Genomic DNA, 18589 nt, shown 5'->3' with positions numbered 1-18589 from the left:
GATCTTTGACAAAGGCACCAAGCCTATACACTGGGGAAGAGACTGCCTCTTCAGCAAATGGTGCTGGGATAACTGGATATCCATATGCAGGAGAATGAAACTAGACCCATACCTCTCACCATATACTAAAATCAACTCAAAATGGATTAAAGAATTAAATATACAGCCTGAAACAATAAAATTTCTTAAAGAAAACATAGGAGAAACACTTCAGGAAGTAGGACTGGGCACAGACTTCACGAATACGACCCCAAAAGCAAGGGCAACCAAAGGAAAAATAAATAAATGGGATTATATCAAACTAATAAGCTCTGCACAGCAAAAGAAACAACTAACAGAGTTAAAAGACCACCAACAGAGTGGGAGAAAATATTTGCAAAGTATACATCCGACAAAGGATTAATATCCAGAATATACAACGAACTGAAACAACTTTACAACAAAAAAACAAGTAACCCAATTAAAAAATAGGCAAAAGAGCTAAACAGTTATTTCTCAAAGGAAGATATATGAATGGCCAACAGACACATGAAAAAATGCTCAGCATCACTCAGCATTCGGGAAATTCAAATCAAAACCACACTGTCACCCCAGTTAGGATAGCTAATATCCAGAAGACCGTGAATGATAAATGCTGGTGAGGTTGTGGAGAAAAAGGAACTCTCATACATTGTTGGTGGGACTGCAAAATGGTGCAGCCTTTATGGAAAATGGTATGGAGGTTCCTCAAACAATTGCAGATAGATCTACCATATGACCCAGCTATCCCATTGCTGGGAATATGCCCAGAGAAATGGAAATCATCAAGTCGAAGGTATACCTGTTCTCCAATGTTCATCGCAGCTCTATTTACAATAGCTAAGAGTTGGAACCAGCCCAAATGTCCATCATCAGATGAGTGGATACGGAAAATGTGATACATCTGCACAATGGAATACTACTCTGCTATAAAAAAGAGTGAAATACTGCCATTTGCAACGACATGGATGGACCTAGAGAGAATTATATTAAGTGAAACGAGTCAGGCACAGAAAGAGAAATATCATATGTTCTCACTTATTTGTGGGAGCTAAAAATAAATATATATGCAAACAACCTGGGGTGGGGGGGAAGAAGACACAACAATTACAATTCCTTGAAGTTGATACAACAAGCGAACAGATATGAGGTTGTTGGGGGCGGGGAGAGGGAGCAGGGAGGGAGGTTTCGGTAATGCATCACAAAAATCAACCACATTGTATATTGACAAAATTAAATTAAATTTTTTAAAGAAAGGAAAAAATATTTTTGCAAAACAAATTTAAATGTATTTTAAGTCCAATAAAGATAGCTTTTACTAAATAGCATTCTGTCCATTAAATTGCTGATGATAAATCACTAATGTTTACTGAGTAATACTGTAGTCAATACAGTGAACTGAAGTGAGCATCACAGTAAATATAAAGGGAGTAGGACTTTTGAGAAGCTTAGAAATAAATGAGGGAGACAAAGTAAAGTAAAATTTAAAAAAATTAAATTAAATTAAATCAAATTAAAAAAATAAATTAGTTTACTGCCTTTCTTTTAAAGCTTCAGAGTAGTTTCCAGCAGTATGCTCTGGGACTTCATTGAGAAATTTGATCTCATTCGCTTAAGCAAATCGTCTGTATCATTCTCTACCCTTCAATTTTCTGTCAAGTATGTGGCATCTATTTCTACTTGTTAAGATTCTGCGGCCGTGAGCAGTTATCAGTAGGCTTTTGTTCTAAATATATGAGCTAAAAGATCCAAGAAAATCCCTACGGGGTATGTTTGAAGGAAGCCACCTGACAGTTTTAGGAAAGGAGTGAAGTGACGGGATTCGTGTGTTCCCTCGCTCTGGAGTCTAGGTGCTCTGTGACGAGTGTGTGAGAAGGTGATGGGGCGACAGCAGCTCCGGGAGTGCAGGGGCGAGGGAGATGGTCAGGAAGGAGGACTGAGGGCTGGAGCTGACTGGGGGTGTCTGTCCAGACAAACGGTCAGGGAGGGGAGGTTGCCAACGACGCCCTGGCAGCCTGGCATCTCTCTCATGGCATGACTGTCCATGTTGCACATGGAAAGGTGCCACTTACACCCAGGGGACGGTCAGATGAGCGTTTCGGTGAGAACACTGTGCAGCGGTGGGGATCCTGCGCTAGGTCAGTCTCTGAATTGATGGAGAAATGAATCTAGAAACTTTTATTCTATTACAAAAATAGGAGGAACCCTTGAAGCAGCAAGTTCTAGTTTTCCCCACAGTTACCACGAAAAACCTCGCTTCAGGGTCATCAGGGACTGGGCGTGGGGGTCCCAACACCGGTCTGAAGCGAGCCCAGCTGCCCTGTGTGAATCACCCTCTGTCTGAGACTGTAATTCCCCCGAGGGTCTGCACAGGCCTTTCTCCCACCACCGCTTGGTGACGTCCATCCCCAGTGAGCAGCGCTCTCACTTACAGGCAGGAATCCTCAGGAAGGCTTGATCTGAGAAGGGGAACCAGGAGAGGAAGAGTTTCCATGTGACAAAGCGTCTTACACGTTTCCAAGTTTTTCTCTCATGTAACTTATCATAATTTGATACTCATGACCATGAGTTTGAAGTGGCTGGGACAGATATTGTTGCCTCACTTTCCAGAGGAGGAAATTGAATTATGCAGATGGCTGATCACCGGCCGTGTGGTCCTGTCTCGGTGGTGTTGGGAGCTGCCTCTGTTTCCCCTTAGTATACACCCAAGAATATATTCATTCTGTCACAAATATATTATGGAAATATTTTGTATTATTTATTACTACATTAATAAAATATTAGTAAAGTCCTTTGATGTATATTATAGTCCTAAAGACTCTTAATAGATATTTAAAGTCTAAATTTATTAGAAAGAACTTTTAATAGATATAATAATATTTTATATTTACTATCTTTCTGCTTGGGGTTAGCAGCTAAAATTTCAGTGAGTCTCCATACCTATTTGGACTAATGATTAAATCCACTACACCCGTTTATTACTGGAACAGCTAACAAAGTACATGATATTGATGGTGACATAATTATAGTTAGCATTTATTAAGTGTCTCCTGCATATCAGACACCCAGTCATGTAAGCACCAATATCATCACTACTTTACAGATAGAAATTCTAACTTTCCCCAGGTAGCGGGCTGGCCAGGTGAACTCTTAACAACCTACATTGCTTCCCCAGTGTTTGGGGAGAAGTCACTAGTAATAACATGTTAAAGAGACAGATGGTTGACGGAAGAGAATTCAGACTTTAAATCCTCATTATCTTGCTCTTGAGCAGTTAAAAGAGACTGGGAATGAGCATGTGTTGAAAAAACAAATCGCTCGCATTTATTGAGTAATTGCTGGGCCAGATGCTGATCCGAGCAGGCCGTGTGCTAACCTGATCCTCGCCACGGCCTTGGAGGTACATGCTGTCTTTACGATGCTCACTTTATAGATGAGGACACTGAGGCTCAGAGGTATGAACAGTGCAGCCAGGTGTAGAATCCAGGGACTGCCCCAGCACCTGTGCTTTCAGCCTGGCTTTCTGCACCACTTACTAAGCTGTGGTCCTTCGGCTCGGAACCAGCTCTAGGTTTGGCACCTCATCTGCATGTCTCATTTCTTTGTCATAACAACCACGAGAGGAGTTATCGTCTCCATTTTACAGTGGAGGCAGCAGGGCCCTGAGTCACGCAAGTTAATGACTTCCGGTCACTCACAAAGTAGAGGCAGGTTTATTACCTTGCCCCAGATCTGCGTCAGGGAGTTTGTGGCAGTGATAGGTACGGAATTCAGGCCCGTGAGCAGCTCCTGCCACTGAACTCTCTCCTCCTCTTTGGCTTCTGCCTGACTTATCAGTGTTCCCTGCGTCTCATTATGGAAAATCGATTCCCCTCTTCACACGTTCTCTGATTTCTTTGGCCTCTTGTCACAGCCCAGACATGCACTCCCAATTCTTCAAACAAACAAGTGAATTGAAACAGGAAAAGTACACAAGGGCCCCTGCATGTTGTGCCGCTGACACTGTTCTCTTGAGCACGTGCCCCAAACAAGAACAACACTCACAGTGCAGTATCGTGCAGAGTCTTTGGGTTGGCTCCAAACCTCTGCTTGCCTTGATCCTTTCAGGCAGAGTCAGTCAAGGTGGACAGAAATGGCTGGGACCATCCAGAGTGCTGGTCCTGCTGGTTCCCTTTCTCTAAAAGCAGAAGATCCAAAAAGGAAGGGAATAAGGGGACCTACTTAGGGTCTGAGTAGTAGCATAGACGGTAAGAATAGGGTCAAGAGAAGAAAAAATGAAAAACGTATGAAATACTAAATATTATGACAGGCTGTAGTTAAAATGATAATAATAAATAACAGCACCAATAAATAATAATAATTTCAAAATAATAAAAGGAAGGAAGGATTTGAAACTGTGGTGAGATTTTAAACTTGAGATTTAATGGAAAGCAACTGTCCTGGTGGAAAAGAATGGGAATCAAGGCTGGTGGCTTTGTTTTGGGTTTTTTACTTGCTCTCTGCTTTGTTTTTGGAAGGCCTTGTCTATTTAGAGTGAACTGCCAGGTCATGTGTTGTTTCGACATGATGATAAGCATAAAGATTTATCTAGATTCTCTCCAAACAGGCCAAAGGGAGATGTCCTCAGGATTGAACCCTGGCCTGTGCCACGCAAACAAGCCCACATTCATCTCTGAAGTTCTTCATCTGTGTTACTCCAAAGCAACAATTCATTTAGAACAGTGATTTTCAGATCTGTTCTTTGGTGACTAGTGAGGGAAGACCTAGTAGGTACCATTCTAGGGCGTCACCTCTGTGTCAGTACATCTGTGTTATATATGGGGATTCTGCTCAGAATTATATCATAAGGGGAATTGCAGAGTGCTGAAGATCTTGTGAATCTTTAGGTTGACAGTTTTAGGTTTCAGTTTCAGGTTCAGGTTTGAAGTCTGAAAATTGACTAGCCCCCATGAGAGTAGGAACTGCTGAGCCATACCTGAGACTGATGGCCTCCAGGGTCTCAGAAGTGTCCCACCCCCACCTCAGGTCCCAGCACCAGCTGGCTGTGCTCTAGGATTTACTCTCTGGTCTTTTTTTTTTTTTTTTTTCCTTGTGTGCTTTTTTACATCATTGAGGACACACTGCTTATATAAACATGCTTTTTTCATTTAGTAGTATATTGCAAGCATTTTCTCACATCATTAAAATCCTTTAAACATGGATTTTAATGTTGGTATAATATTCCATCACAGGTATCTAACCCTTTTCCCATTGGAAATTTAGATTCACTTTTTTTTTATGCTATAATAAATGATACTCTCTCAGATGAACGTCTTTGTCCAAAATTTTTGTCAACATTTCAAATTATTTCCTCATAGTAAATTCCTAAAGGCAGAATTTCTGGACCAAAGAATACCACACCTAAAAAATTTCATATATTTTGCTAAACTTATTAACAGAAAATAAATCCTTATATTCCCACAGTGAAGCATAACAATGCAGAATTTCAGCTGACTGCTCTGGATATAACCCTTTGTTTCATCAGGAAATAAAATAATATTTTTATTAGAAAGTCATCTTTTAGTGGCAGTAGCTATTTAAAGTAGGAAAATGTATGCATGCATGATGAAATTATGTGAGATGCATTTTTTCTTCTGAAAATCAGGATGAGAAAAATGTACCAGCAAAGACATATAACTAACATAGTATGTTAGGCACAGTTATTCAGCAGTTGAAATTTTTTCAGATATAGTATATTCTAAAAAAAACCACGACAATGGTTTGATTCCTGAGCACTCATACTGGGATGCAAGCACATTTAATGCCTCAGATGTCCAAGTGCAGGACTTTCAAAGTGCTAAGAGTTAACGTGCCAGTTGGCTCCTGCATTGAAAACACTAATGGCTTCATTCTGGGGTGGTTTTTTGGTCAACTGAAATTAATTAGATGCCTGGATTCAGATCCCAGCTTTGCCCTTTACTAACAGTGAATTTGGTCAAGTCAGTTTCTCTCGCTAAGCTGTTGTTAAGGAGATGTAAGTGTTGTGGTGCGGATGTGGACCCTGCGAGTAAGGGGCTGGCCTTTGTCCAGAGCTGTGCTGCCCAGCGCAGGGGCCCCGCGGCTGCGGACACCTGACATGCGGCGAACTGAGATGCGCCGAACGTGCATCACACACCAATTTCAGAGACATATTCCCCCCTCCCAAAATGTAAACTATTTAATTTTTATATCATTACATGTTGTGATCCTATTTTGCATATCTTGGCTTCAAATAAAACACATTGTTAAAATTAATTGTAGGGCCGGCCCGGTGGCGCACTGGAGAGTGCCCCACTTGGGAGCCCGGTGCCGAGGGTTCGGATCCCATGTGGAGACCGGTTCCTGCTCACTGGCTGAGCGTGGTGTGGGCGCAATACCGAGGGTTGCGATCGCGTTGCCACTCCCCGGAGTGGGGGCGACACCAAGGGTTGCGATCCCGTTACCAGTCAGTAAAAAAGACAAAAAGGGGGGAAAAAAATTAATTGTAATTCTTTTACTTTTAAAGTGCTTTTTCCTCTCTATAAAGTGGCTTGCATTGTATTTTTATTGGAAAGCACTGTTCTGGAACATAAAGGCTCAATAAATATTTTTTAAGAGAAAGCAGGGCGGGTTGTTTCTCCATCACGGAGTTACCCAGCTGCTGTCATACCTTCTGGGGACATTTGGTTCTGAGGACACTGTAAGGCATTTGGGAGGGGTCCTCTGGTCTGGACGGTTTAGAAAGGCAGGGGTAGGGATGGTGCATAACATTTCATTGTTTGTGGGAGGGTGAGTACAGAGTTTAAAAATAGCGTCCCCCTCGTCCCCACCCGAAGCTGATCTCTCATGAGTTATTTCTGTTGGCTGCGTTAGGAACCTGACATTTGATTCATTCACCAGACCCTGACTCGGTCCTTTAAAACAGAATGGACAGTCAGCCAAAGGCCAAAGCCGCTATGGCTGGCGGTGGCCTCCCCGGGCCATGACAGGCAGAGGAGACCGGGGGAGGTTGGAGTCACCAGCATGGCAAAATGCTTGGTCAAGATCCAGACTCGACGCAGCCTCCACTTGCACATGGTGAACCACTGCAGCGGGAACGTGTTTGTCCGTCTGCTGAGACACGGCTCCAAGGTCACAGCTCGGAACGCCGGTAGGTGGTAGGTGCCATGCCCTGCGCTGTACCCCGTGCCCGCTGCTGGGACCCCAGAGAGGAGCCCAAGGGGAGCTCGTGGTGGAGGTTTCTGATAAGGACGGGAAGAGAGAGGGTGGGAGCAAAGCAGAGACGCGCAGGAAAGGGAGTGAGCGAGCGAGCGAGTGAGCAGGAGAAATGGGGACACGTGTCCCCTCTTCAATGAAGATGGTATAAAGTGTTGGTAAAGGCGGCCTCGCCCTGCTCAGCCGCGCGGCGGGAGGAGGCAGCGCCGGCCTGTTCCTCCAGGGGGCGCCATAACGACAGGATTATAGAGAAGGCGATGGACGGTCAGACACTTCTTCCTCCTGCAGTGTCTGCAGATCAGACCTCAGATAGAATAAAATAAAGAGCTGGGATCAAACTCATGGTCTGCCAACTTTCTTTTCGTTGTAAATAGCATGTTTTAGGTTATTTTATATGGTCCTCGAGGGAAATATGAATTGAAAACGTCAAAGCTGCAGTTATGTGTATATGTGGTATTCACCATTGGACTAAAACAAAGTACATTCTGGGAAATGTCTGGAATTGGCCATATCTCATGCACACGCGTGGAACTGACTTCTAAGTGAATTAGATAAAATTAATAGTGGTTGTATAATGACATCAGTATACATGATGTGTTTTTGTTCTAAAAGATTTTTAAAAGCACATATATATAGAATGTTTTCCTTTACCCTAGTACTTCTAGTAGCTAATCTATGAATAGTGACACAAAGAATACAGGTTTTTCTTTTTCATGAGTGGGATTGTTCTAGGTATATTATTTTATAATTCATTTTTTCACTTTTTCTTATGACTTGAAGAACTTTCCATATCAATATAATCAATACCAACATATTAATATACATCCTTCTAAAAATTGGTAGAATAATATGTAATCACCAAATTACTGTTGGAAGTTGATATTTCCTATTTTTGGCTGTAACAGTGCTGTGATGAATGTGCATACACAGGCATTTCTAAATGATAGGTTCTTAAAAGTATAATTGTTGGGTTGAAGGATATACAAATTTTAACCTTTTTTGGAAATGGGCAAATTATTCTCTAAAGTATAAATGCTCACTAACAAGGTGATGTGAGAATGTCTGCTCCCCCACATAATCACTAATCCTGATGTGACCAATTTATTAAAATTTTGCAAAATGGTTGTAAGAAAAATGAGATTTTATTGTTTTAACTTGCATATCTTTTTTTACTAGTGAGGGTGAGGATCTTTTCTCATAATTGTCTATTTGCACTGAGAATTACCTCTTTCTTTACTTTGTACATTTCTGTTGTGTTTTTGGCTTTTCCTTATAGATCAAAATTCTTTCATAATCTGAATATTAATTCTCTGCCTTTTACAAATGTTAACTTTTTTTCCTCCTAATTGGTTCTTGGCTTTCAACTTTTTGTGTGTTAACTTGGCGACACAGGTACTTTTTGTATGTACAGATGACCTCTACATATTGCAGACTACTTAACTTTTGTATATTCTAAATTTTTTTATGTCAGTTTTCCTCATGCCAAGATTACAAAAGTGTTTTCTGCATAATTATTCATTAACTTCAGCAAAATGAAATTACTGATAATCAACTGCTCTTGACCTACAAAAATGGCAATTTAATGTGGTATCTAACATTTGTTTTAGTTTAACCTTTTAAATTCTTTGGAATTTTTATGTGTGCATGCCATGATGTAAGGATATAACTTTTTTCCCTCAATTGGTTAGCAAGTTTTTGCAAAATTAGTAATTATAAACAAATTTCCATTATATTCAAGCGTATGTTTCTGAAATGTGTATTTTAGTATTCCTGCTCCATTACTAATTTATAATATAGTTTTTACATTGCATAGGTCAAGTTACCCCCATATTGCTTTATTTTTGAAGATTTTTTTTAGAGCAATTTTTAGATTCACAGTAAAATTAAGAGGAAGGTACAGAGATTTCTCATATATCCCCTGCCCCACCCATGAATCCCCTGCCAGAGTGGTACATTTTTTTATAATTGATAAACCTACATTGATACATCATGATTATCCAAAGTTCATAGTTTACATTAGGGCTCACTTTGGTGTTGTATGTTCTGTGGGTTTGGACAAATGTATTATTACATGTATCCACCGTTATACTGTGTATTATACAGAGTTGTTTCACTGCCCTAAAAATCCTCTGCGTTCTACCTATTCATCCTTCTGTCCTCCAGTCCTAAACACTGATTTTTTTTACTGTCTTTATAGTTTGCCTTTTCCAAAATGTTATATAGTTGGAATCATACAGCGTGTAGCCTTTTCATATTGGCTCTTTTTCTTAGTAATATGTGTTTAAGTTTTCTCTATGTTTTTTCACGGTATTTCATTTTAGAACTGAATAATATTCCATTGTCAGGATGTACTCCTTACTTTTTTATCCAAAAATTTCTTGATTATTTATGTGCACTTTCTCCATTTGTCTTTTTTAAAACTGTGTTTAGATTTGTATTGAAATCACATTGAATTTCAGATTAATGAGAGGAGAGCTGAATTTTCAAAATATTGAGGCCTCCTATTCAGGAACATCATTGTGTTTCTTCATCTATTGAAATTTCCTTTTATGTTACTCAGTTATGTTTTAACATTGTCCTCATGCAAGTTTTGCAGATTTCTTGTTATAGATATTCCTGGATATTACATGACTGTTTTAATTTGTGCATTTAGCTATTTTGAATGAGATATGCCATTATCATATTTTTATATCATCTTTGCTGGCAGATAGTAAACCACCTACTTTGATATGTTAATCTTGCATTTGAGCACCTAGCAGAACTCTTATTAATTCCCCTGGTTTATTTTAATCTCTTTTCTATGTAAATAATCATATTATCTGGAAATAGTGTGAGTTTTGTGCCTTTCTTTCCAATATTTATACTTCTTTACTTTTTGTCTTTATCATATGGCATTATCTAGGGCCATCAGAATAATACTGATATGTAGTGAGAGGTTTTTGTCATGTTCCTGACTTTGGTCGGGCTTCTTCTAATGTATTGCTATTACGTATGTTTGCCATCACACATGGTGATTTCTGCAATTCTCTAGTAGTAGATATCTCAAATTCCTGTCTATGAGGAAGAAAAGGTTTAATGGAAAATCCCATAATAAATTTGCAGCATAGCATAATGTGCTGATAAAGAGATCCACACGATGGGGTGACAGCTGCATCAATTAGGATACCATCAGCACCAAGTAATGGAGAATTCTAACTAAAGCGGGTTAAATAGTATGGTGATTTGTCATCCAAGACAAGTCCAGAGTCAGGCAGGATTCCAGGGTCGAGAACCAGTTTCATATCATATGTCTACACTGCTCTTCTCCAGGGGCCAGGCTTAGCCTCAGACCAGTTGCTGTCAGCATCACAGGATGGCTGCCAGAGTGTCTGCTGTCTGCTTCAGTTACAACAACGTCAAGAGATAAAGCCTGCACCTTTCCAGGATGCTCTTCTTAGACACAATCCCCCCTTCGTCCCCCACCTTATGCTCCTCTCTCTCTCTCTCTCCCCCCTCTTCAATTTTTATCTTCAGGTTTGGCATGTGTCCATTTCTAAACCACATGTGACCAAAAGACTGGAATTACCACGATTAGGTTAGACTAATCATTTGGGGAGAAACAGATTATAAAGAGTCAACCATGGAAACTACCAGATAAGAACCATCCCTGTTAGACTAGGAGTGAGGGATAGGAGAGCCTTCCCAGAGGAGGTGACACCTAGGGTCTTCAGGAATGAGTAAGAGCCATCCAGATGCAGAAGGGCATTCCAGACAGAGGCAGCAGTCTGTGCAAAGACATGACACAGTATGAGACGTTTGGACACCTCTAAATAGATGGGCATGGGGGAAGCGCATGGGGCAGGAGAGCTTTGTCTGCTAAGCTGAAGATTTTAGTTTAATATTTAGCCTGAAAGGCATGAGAAACCTTCAAAAAAGAGGATTGATATAACTAATTAGGAATTTAAAAACGATTGTTCTGGAAAAAGTTCACAAGGAGCCAGACCGAAGTCAAGGAAAGCAGTTATTATGGTATTGCTATCTGTCACTTGAGAGGGGGGAGAAGGGAGAGACGGGAACAGCTGGGAGAGTGAATAAGGTGGCAGCGTTTGCGGAAGTCAGTGACAGACGTGAGCAGTGAGTGAGTAGTAGTCCCGGCCAGCCCGTGGATTGCGGGTTTGGGAGACTGAATGGAAGGTGGTGCCGTTTACTACAACAGTGAGTGGGGGGCGGGGGACCTGCTGGGGTAGGAGATGATGTGTTTGGTTTGGGACACGCTGAGGTTGATGCCCACCTACAGTTGCATGGTGGATCTGGAGCTCAGTGGAGGGTTTTGAGCTGAGGTGGACCAAAGGTCACATGTGTTCCCCAAACTAAGTGGTGTCCGAGGTTCTCTGGGCAAATAAATCTGGAAATACTGAGTTAAATAAAGCAAAACTGGTTCCTCTTCTTCATGAACTCTCAGACATCTTAATATACTGACTGCTTACCCTGTGTCAAGCACTTTACATGTGTTAACTCATGTATTCCTCTCCACACAATGTCCCCATGCAGTATGTCCTGGAGTTTTTGTCATTGTACAGATGAGGGAACTGGGAACGGATCAATTGAGTCACTTGTCCATGACAGCTAGAACAAGGTCAGAGTTCACACCCAGAAAGGTGACTTCAGAGCTTGTACTATTAACCTTCATGGTAAAGCCCCAAAGGCTGATAGGCTGTGCACAGTTTCCCAAACTTCTCTGACCAGAACACTCTTTTCAAGGAAGAATTGGTAGCAACTTAAGTGTGACCTGCTGTACCAGGTTGTGCAGTGCCGCAGCAGTGCACTGAAGCCATGCGTGTGGTTGAGGCTCCGAGGAAGAGGGTGCAGAGCGAGAAGAGCAGAGAGTTGAGGCCACCACAAATAGAGCTGAGGAGACCGTGGAGGCAGAGGTGACACAGAATCACTGGATGAAAACCAAGAGAGTGTGGAGTCTCAGAGAGAGAGCAGAAAAAAATACACATTGGCTCTAGCAATATGGGGGTCACTGGAGACCTTGGTGAGAGCCATTTCAGTGGGCTGGCAGGGGTTGACCATGGAAATGCAAGGACAAGGATGGCATGAATCATCCTCATGATTCTAGACATCGAAGTCTCTCAAGAAGATGGCAAGACTCTGGGTGTCAGAACGGTCAGTGAGAGTGGAGGCAAAACCAGGAGGCTGGCAGATGGTGGCACAAGGTCTGTGGTCCAGTCTGCAAGGGTGAAGCCTTATGGACAGGGCAGGGGCGCAAGGAGAATGCCATTGCATGCTGCCAGCCCTGGGTGTCGGGAGGGGACTGTTTACATGGGAGGCAGTGTCCCAGGGTGCAGGTGGGGTGCAGAGATGGGGAGAACATCAGGATCTGCTGTGTGTGTCTCTTTGTGTCTGTGTCTAGGTTTCCATGCGTGTATACTTCCTGAACCACTGGGATGACTCTCCACAGGTTTTAAATGGAATGAATGGGCAGCTGCCCAAGGATATTCAGAGACAGCAGGGACATTTGTACTACTAGATAGTCTGCAGTGTATCTGCCTGAAAGTGAAAACCCTTAACTGGAAAAATAAGTCTCATTCTTAGGATTTTTTCTCTAAACAATGGGATGTGAGTTTCACTTGAAGGATTAAACTTTATCCCCAAGAAAGGGGAGATAAAGGAGAAACGTGCAAGGTTAAGGGCATACTGTCTTACTAAATTCTGGAAGTCTGCATACTGCTTAATGTGGATAGAAAACACTTTAGAGGCTGACAGCACATGCAGGATATAGTAAATTTAAAAGTTTATTATATTTTTGACCTAAATTGTTAATCCCCACAATTTGTTAATCCCCACAACAGCAAGTGATGTTATTCTTCCAGCTCCCATGTTGGTTGTGAAACACTCACAGGAGAGCAGACATGTAATTAAGTGATCGCAAATTTATTAGTCAAACCTTTTGAGAATGAAAGGGGCATTTTTAACAATGCTGTCGAGGCAACAGACACAGAGCGGGACTGTTCCAGGCAAATGGGGATGAATGGTCACCCTACATATAATGACACTATGAATTTAGCAAATGAAATTGGGCCAGTAACAGAGAAGCCTCTTCCTCCTTAGGTAAGAAGTGAGGATCTGTCTAGGCCTCTCAGTTCCCCTTTTTTTAAGGCAACATCACGGTTGGGAAAAAACATTTGGAGTCAGGCTGGGTACAAACCCTTGCTCTGTTGCTTCCTGGCTTCATGACCTTGTGCATGTTACTTAACTTCCCTGAGCCTCAGTTTTCTCATCTGCTCTTATGAATATAAGAACATATTCGCATGATTATGTCCTTTAAGATATGCAGCCCTGTAGAACTTCATTAAAAATATTAGTGTCCTTATCTCCTTCCCTCCTCTCTCTCTGTATATATAACTTCAAGTGAAACAGCTTATTGACAGACATAGTCTAAGGTGGAACCACAAAGTGCTGGAACTGGAAGGGGTCTAGTCCATTTTTGCAGGTAAAAAGCCCAGGACTACAGAACTGAAGTGACATATGTAATGTCATTCAGACAGCTAAGGCTGAGCTGGGGAACTGAGACCAGGCATCTTGGCTCCTAGGCCACTGCTCTTTCCACCCCATCATATTTACCAGGGGTGGAGTGAGGACCTGTACTGCTTTCCTCTCCCACTCTCCTTTCACCTGTCTCTTCCCTACCCTCAATTCAAGAGTGCAGCCCACCTCCCAGAGCTGGGATTGCTATGCTGATCAGCATGAGCAGATCAGAGTTTAGTACACCCCAAGAAGGATGGTTCTGCTCAGATGCAATGCATATGTGACCTCTGTAGAGACCTGACAATTTCAAGTGTGCTTGAGCTGCGATTGTCAACCCTTTCAGATCTAGTGTCCTCTTTTAATAACAAAAATCTTGTAATGTTCTCTTTACCATCCTGAGATGCAACTCATAGAAGACACAGTCTTCCTACACATAACTTTAAAGTCAAAATAATGCGCTAACTGTAATATGAGGCGAAATGGTCATTTATAATAAAATAATAAATGAAACTCTGGAAGCAATGCAAATATGTGGAAATTAAACAACATTCTCCTGAATGACACATGGGTCCAAGAAGAGATTACACAGGAAATCAAGAAATTCTTGAAACTAATGAAAATAAAAACACATCATACCAAACCCTGTGGGATACTGCTAAAGCAGTACCAAGAGAGAAGTTTATTGCAATAAATGCTTGTATCAGAAGAACATAAAGATTGCAAATAAATGACCTAATGCTACACCTCAAAGAACTAGAAAAACGAGAACAATCCAATCCCCCAATTAGGAGATGGAAAGAAATAATTAAGATCAGAGCCAAACTAAATGAAATAGAGACCAAAAAATGATACAAAAGATCAATGAAACAAAAAGTTGGTTTTTCTAGAAGGTAAACAAAATAGACAAGCTATTAGCAAGGCTAACTAAAAAAAAAAGGAGAAGACACACATAACAAAAATTAGAAACAGAAAAGAAGACATTACAACCAATACCACAGAAATACAAAGAATCATTAGAGACTGTTATAAACAACTATATGCCAACAAATTTGAAAACCTGGAGGAAACGGACAAATTTCTGGACACATAGAAACTACCAAGACTGAACGGAGAAGACGTAGAAAACATGAACAGACCAATAACAAGCAAAAAGATTGAAGCAGCAATCAGCAGTCTCCCAACAAAGAAAAGCCCAGGACCAGATGGGTTTACTGCTGAATTCTACCATACCTTTGAAGAGGAGTTAATACCAATTCTCTTCAAACTATTCCAAAAAAATTGAAATAGAGGCCATCCTCCCAAACTCATTCTGTGAGACAACCGTCACCCTGATACCCAAACCAGACAAAGATACAACAAAAAAAGAAAACTGTAGACCGGTATCTTTGATGAATATAGATGCAAAAATCCTCAATAAAATATTAGCAAATAGAGTCTAGCAACACATCAGAAAAAGTATACACCACAATCAAGTGGGATTCATCCCAGGGATGCAAGGATGGTCCACCATATAAAAGTCAATGAATGTGATACACACATCAACAAAATCAAGGACAAAAAACATATGATTATCTCAATAGATGCTGAAAAAGCATTTAACAGGGTCAACATCTCTTCATGATAAAGACTCTTAGCAAATGAGGTATAGAAGGAAAGTGTCTCAACACAGTAAAAGCCGTTTATGACAAACCCACTGCCAATGTCATCCTGAATGGGGAAAAGTTGAAAGCTTTTCCCTTAAGAACAGGAACTAGACAAGGATGCCCATTCTCGCCATTCCTAATCAACATAGTATTGGAAGTTCTAATCAGAGCAATCAGGCAAGAGGCATAAATAAAGGGCATCCAGATTGGAAAAGATGGGCAAACTGTCCCTATTTGCAGATGACATGATCCTATATAGAGAGAAGCCTAAAGACTCTATTAAAAAAAAAAAAAAAACTTCTTAGAGTTGATAAACAATCTCTGCAAAGTTGCGGGTTACAAAACCAACATGCAAAAATCAGTAGCACACAGATCGATGGAATAGAATAGAGAACCCAGAAATCAATCCATATACCACCAACTGATCTTTGACAAAGGCACCAAGAACATACATTGGGGAAAAGATGCCTCTTCAATAAATGGTGCTGGGAAAATTGGACATCCATGTGTAGAAGAATGAAACTGGACCTGTACCTTTGCCGTATACCAAAATCAACTCAAAATGGATTAACAAATTAAATATACATCCTGAAACTATAAGACTCCTAAAAGAAAACGTAGGGGAAGCACTTCAGGAAGTAGGACGAGGCAAAGACTTTATGACTACAACCCCAAAAGCACAGGCAACCAAAGAAAAAATAAACAAATGGGATTATATCAAACTAAAAAGATTCTGCACAGCAAAAGAAACAATTAACAGAGCAAAAAATACAACCTACAGAGTGAGAGAAAATATTTGCAAACTATACATCTGACAAAAGATTAATATCCAGAATATACAGGGAACTCAAGCAATGTAACAGTAAAAATACAAGTAACCTGATTAAAAAATGGGCAAAGAAGCTGAATAGGCATTTCTCAAAGGAAGACATATATACAAATGACCAACAGGCACATGAAAAAAAATGTTCAGCATCACTAACCATCTGGGAAATGCAAGTCAGAACCACACTGAGATATCATCTCACCCAAGTTAAACTGGCTATCACCAAAAAGACAGAATAACAAATGCTGACAAGGATGTGGAGAAAAGGGACTCTTCTACACTGCTGGTGGGACTGTGAAATGGTGCTGCCATTATGGAAAATGGTATGGAGGTTCCTCAAACAACTACAGATAGAACTGCTGTATGACCCAGCTATTCCACTGCTGGGTATATACCCAAAGGAATAGAAATCATCATGCCAAAGGGACACCTGCACTCCCATGTTTATTGCAGCACTATTTACGATAGTCAAGAGTTGGAACCAACCTAAATGTCCATCAATGGACGACTGGATAAGGAAAATGTGGTATATTTATGCAGAGGAATACTACTATGCCATAAAAAGGAATGAAAGTCTGCCATTCGGAGCAACATGGATGAACTTAGCCAGGTACAGAAAGAGTAATAGCTCATGTCCTTACTTATTTGTAGGAGCTAATAAAAATAAATAAAGACACAATAATCAGAATAATACATTGAACTTTTTTTTAAAAAAAAAGATGACCGGTAAGGGGATCTCAACCCTTGGCTTGGTGTTGTCAGCACCACGCTCAGCCAGTGAGCAAACCGGCCATCCCTATATAGGATCCGAACCCGCGGCCTTGGTGTTATCAGCACCGCACTCTACCGAGTGAGCCACAGGCCGGCCCACACATTGAACTTTTAAGAGAAGAAAACAGAACTGGGGTTACCAGAATTGGAAAGGGGGGAGGGGAAGGGGGAAAGGGAGGAATCGGTAAATGGCCACAAAAATTGATTACATTGTATAATGAAGAATACACTAATTATCCTGATTTGATCATCACATATTGCTCACAGGTATCGATGTTCAATGCTGTACGTACCACATGGATATGTACAATCAACTATGTTCCAATAATAAATAAATAAATATTTAAAAATACCTATAAACATTCAGAAAAAAAAAGGAATTTCCACAAGTTTTTCTCAAGCATGACGCACCAGGAGGCAGAATGAAGAAGTGAGATGCTTGGAGTAGGAGAAACAGGGGCATCACAGGAGTCACCCAACAGGTGCAGGGCAGTAGTGTGTGCACTCCGACACCTTAGGCATCCCTGATGGCCATGGTGTGAGATTCTGAACTGCTAAATGACTCCTAGCAAAAACCTTCCTACAATTTACCCCATTGTTATATTCCTGAAAAATTCAAAATTGTGTTAAAAGCATACCCCAAGTGCCTCAGGTTTAAATATGAAACAGAGGTAGGTTCTAGATTCAGATCATTATTAAGTAGGTTTTTCAACTATATGCATAATGTCTGATATTTGACATTTGAAAGTTGTGAGGGGAACAAAATAATTTTTCATTTTGTGGGACCATCCTACACATTTCAGGATGTCTGACATCCCAGACCTCCAGTTACTAAATGATACTGGCCCCTACAATCATTGTGATATCTCAGAAGCTTCAATGATTTTGTAAAACAGCCTCCTCCCAGCAGGATGGTGCGACGGCTGTTTTTGTGCCGCAGCTCTGGAGGTTGAATGGGCATTTCACGGTGGTGTCAGGGCAGGGCGCCTCCAAGGGAACCAGCACGGTGGGTCCCAGTGATGCCTCCCAGCCTCCCAGCACGGAGAAGGGCCTCACACTCACAGGGTGAGAGTCAGGTGGCCGTGACAGAGGCAGCAGGAAGGAAGGCTGAAGGAGTGTCTCCTGCAGAGTGAGCCAGTTTGGTTTCAGCCAAATGACTGCAACGACAACTGCAGATTCCTAACAGGAGAGACGTTGCCAAGTGGTTTACAGTTACCCCAAGGCACGCAAAGTCCAAAGTTATTGCTCAGGAGGTTAGCGTAGTTAAATGCAAATTACAGATGTTCCGATAGTTGTGATATCACCGCACTGTCCCCGAAGTGCTTTCTCAAGTGTTCTTTTCTCTGCACTTTTGATCCTTTCCACAACCTTGTGAGATAGTTGGGGGTTACTACTAGTGTCCTTATTTGAAGGCACTTGTTCTGGTGACACCCACCGTTGCATCGCTGTGTTCATAAAGACCATCGTGCCCAGGTGAAGTGGACGAGGGCCGTTGGCCAGGCTCTGTGGCTGTTTTGTGCACACACAGCTGCTGGGAACTTCAGCTGTAGCGTTTGGACTTGCTCACAGATACGCTTAGAGTCAGCGGAGACGCTGGCTTCTGCACGTA

The 18589-nt window shown here is 41.3% G+C and overlaps 1 protein-coding gene across 1 annotated transcript in view; it reads left to right on the top strand.

The window, feature by feature from the left end:
• Window positions 1-18049, top strand: part of LOC103603841 (FERM domain-containing protein 3-like) — a 79288-nt gene extending 61239 nt beyond the window's left edge. Inside the window, exons 10-11 of the mRNA XM_008588430.1 lie at window positions 7005-7165; window positions 17877-18049. Coding sequence (XP_008586652.1) covers window positions 7005-7165; window positions 17877-18049 — 334 coding nt within the window. The remainder of the gene's footprint in view (window positions 1-7004; window positions 7166-17876) is intronic.
• The last annotated feature ends 540 nt before the right edge of the window (window positions 18050-18589 follow it).

This window comes from Galeopterus variegatus, unplaced genomic scaffold (genome assembly GCF_000696425.1).
Source record: "Galeopterus variegatus unplaced genomic scaffold, G_variegatus-3.0.2 Scaffold4822, whole genome shotgun sequence".
NCBI classification, from domain to species: Eukaryota; Metazoa; Chordata; class Mammalia; order Dermoptera; family Cynocephalidae; genus Galeopterus; species Galeopterus variegatus.
The sequence above is the reverse complement of the archived record's forward strand: the minus strand, read 5'-3'. Positions and strand labels throughout refer to the sequence as shown.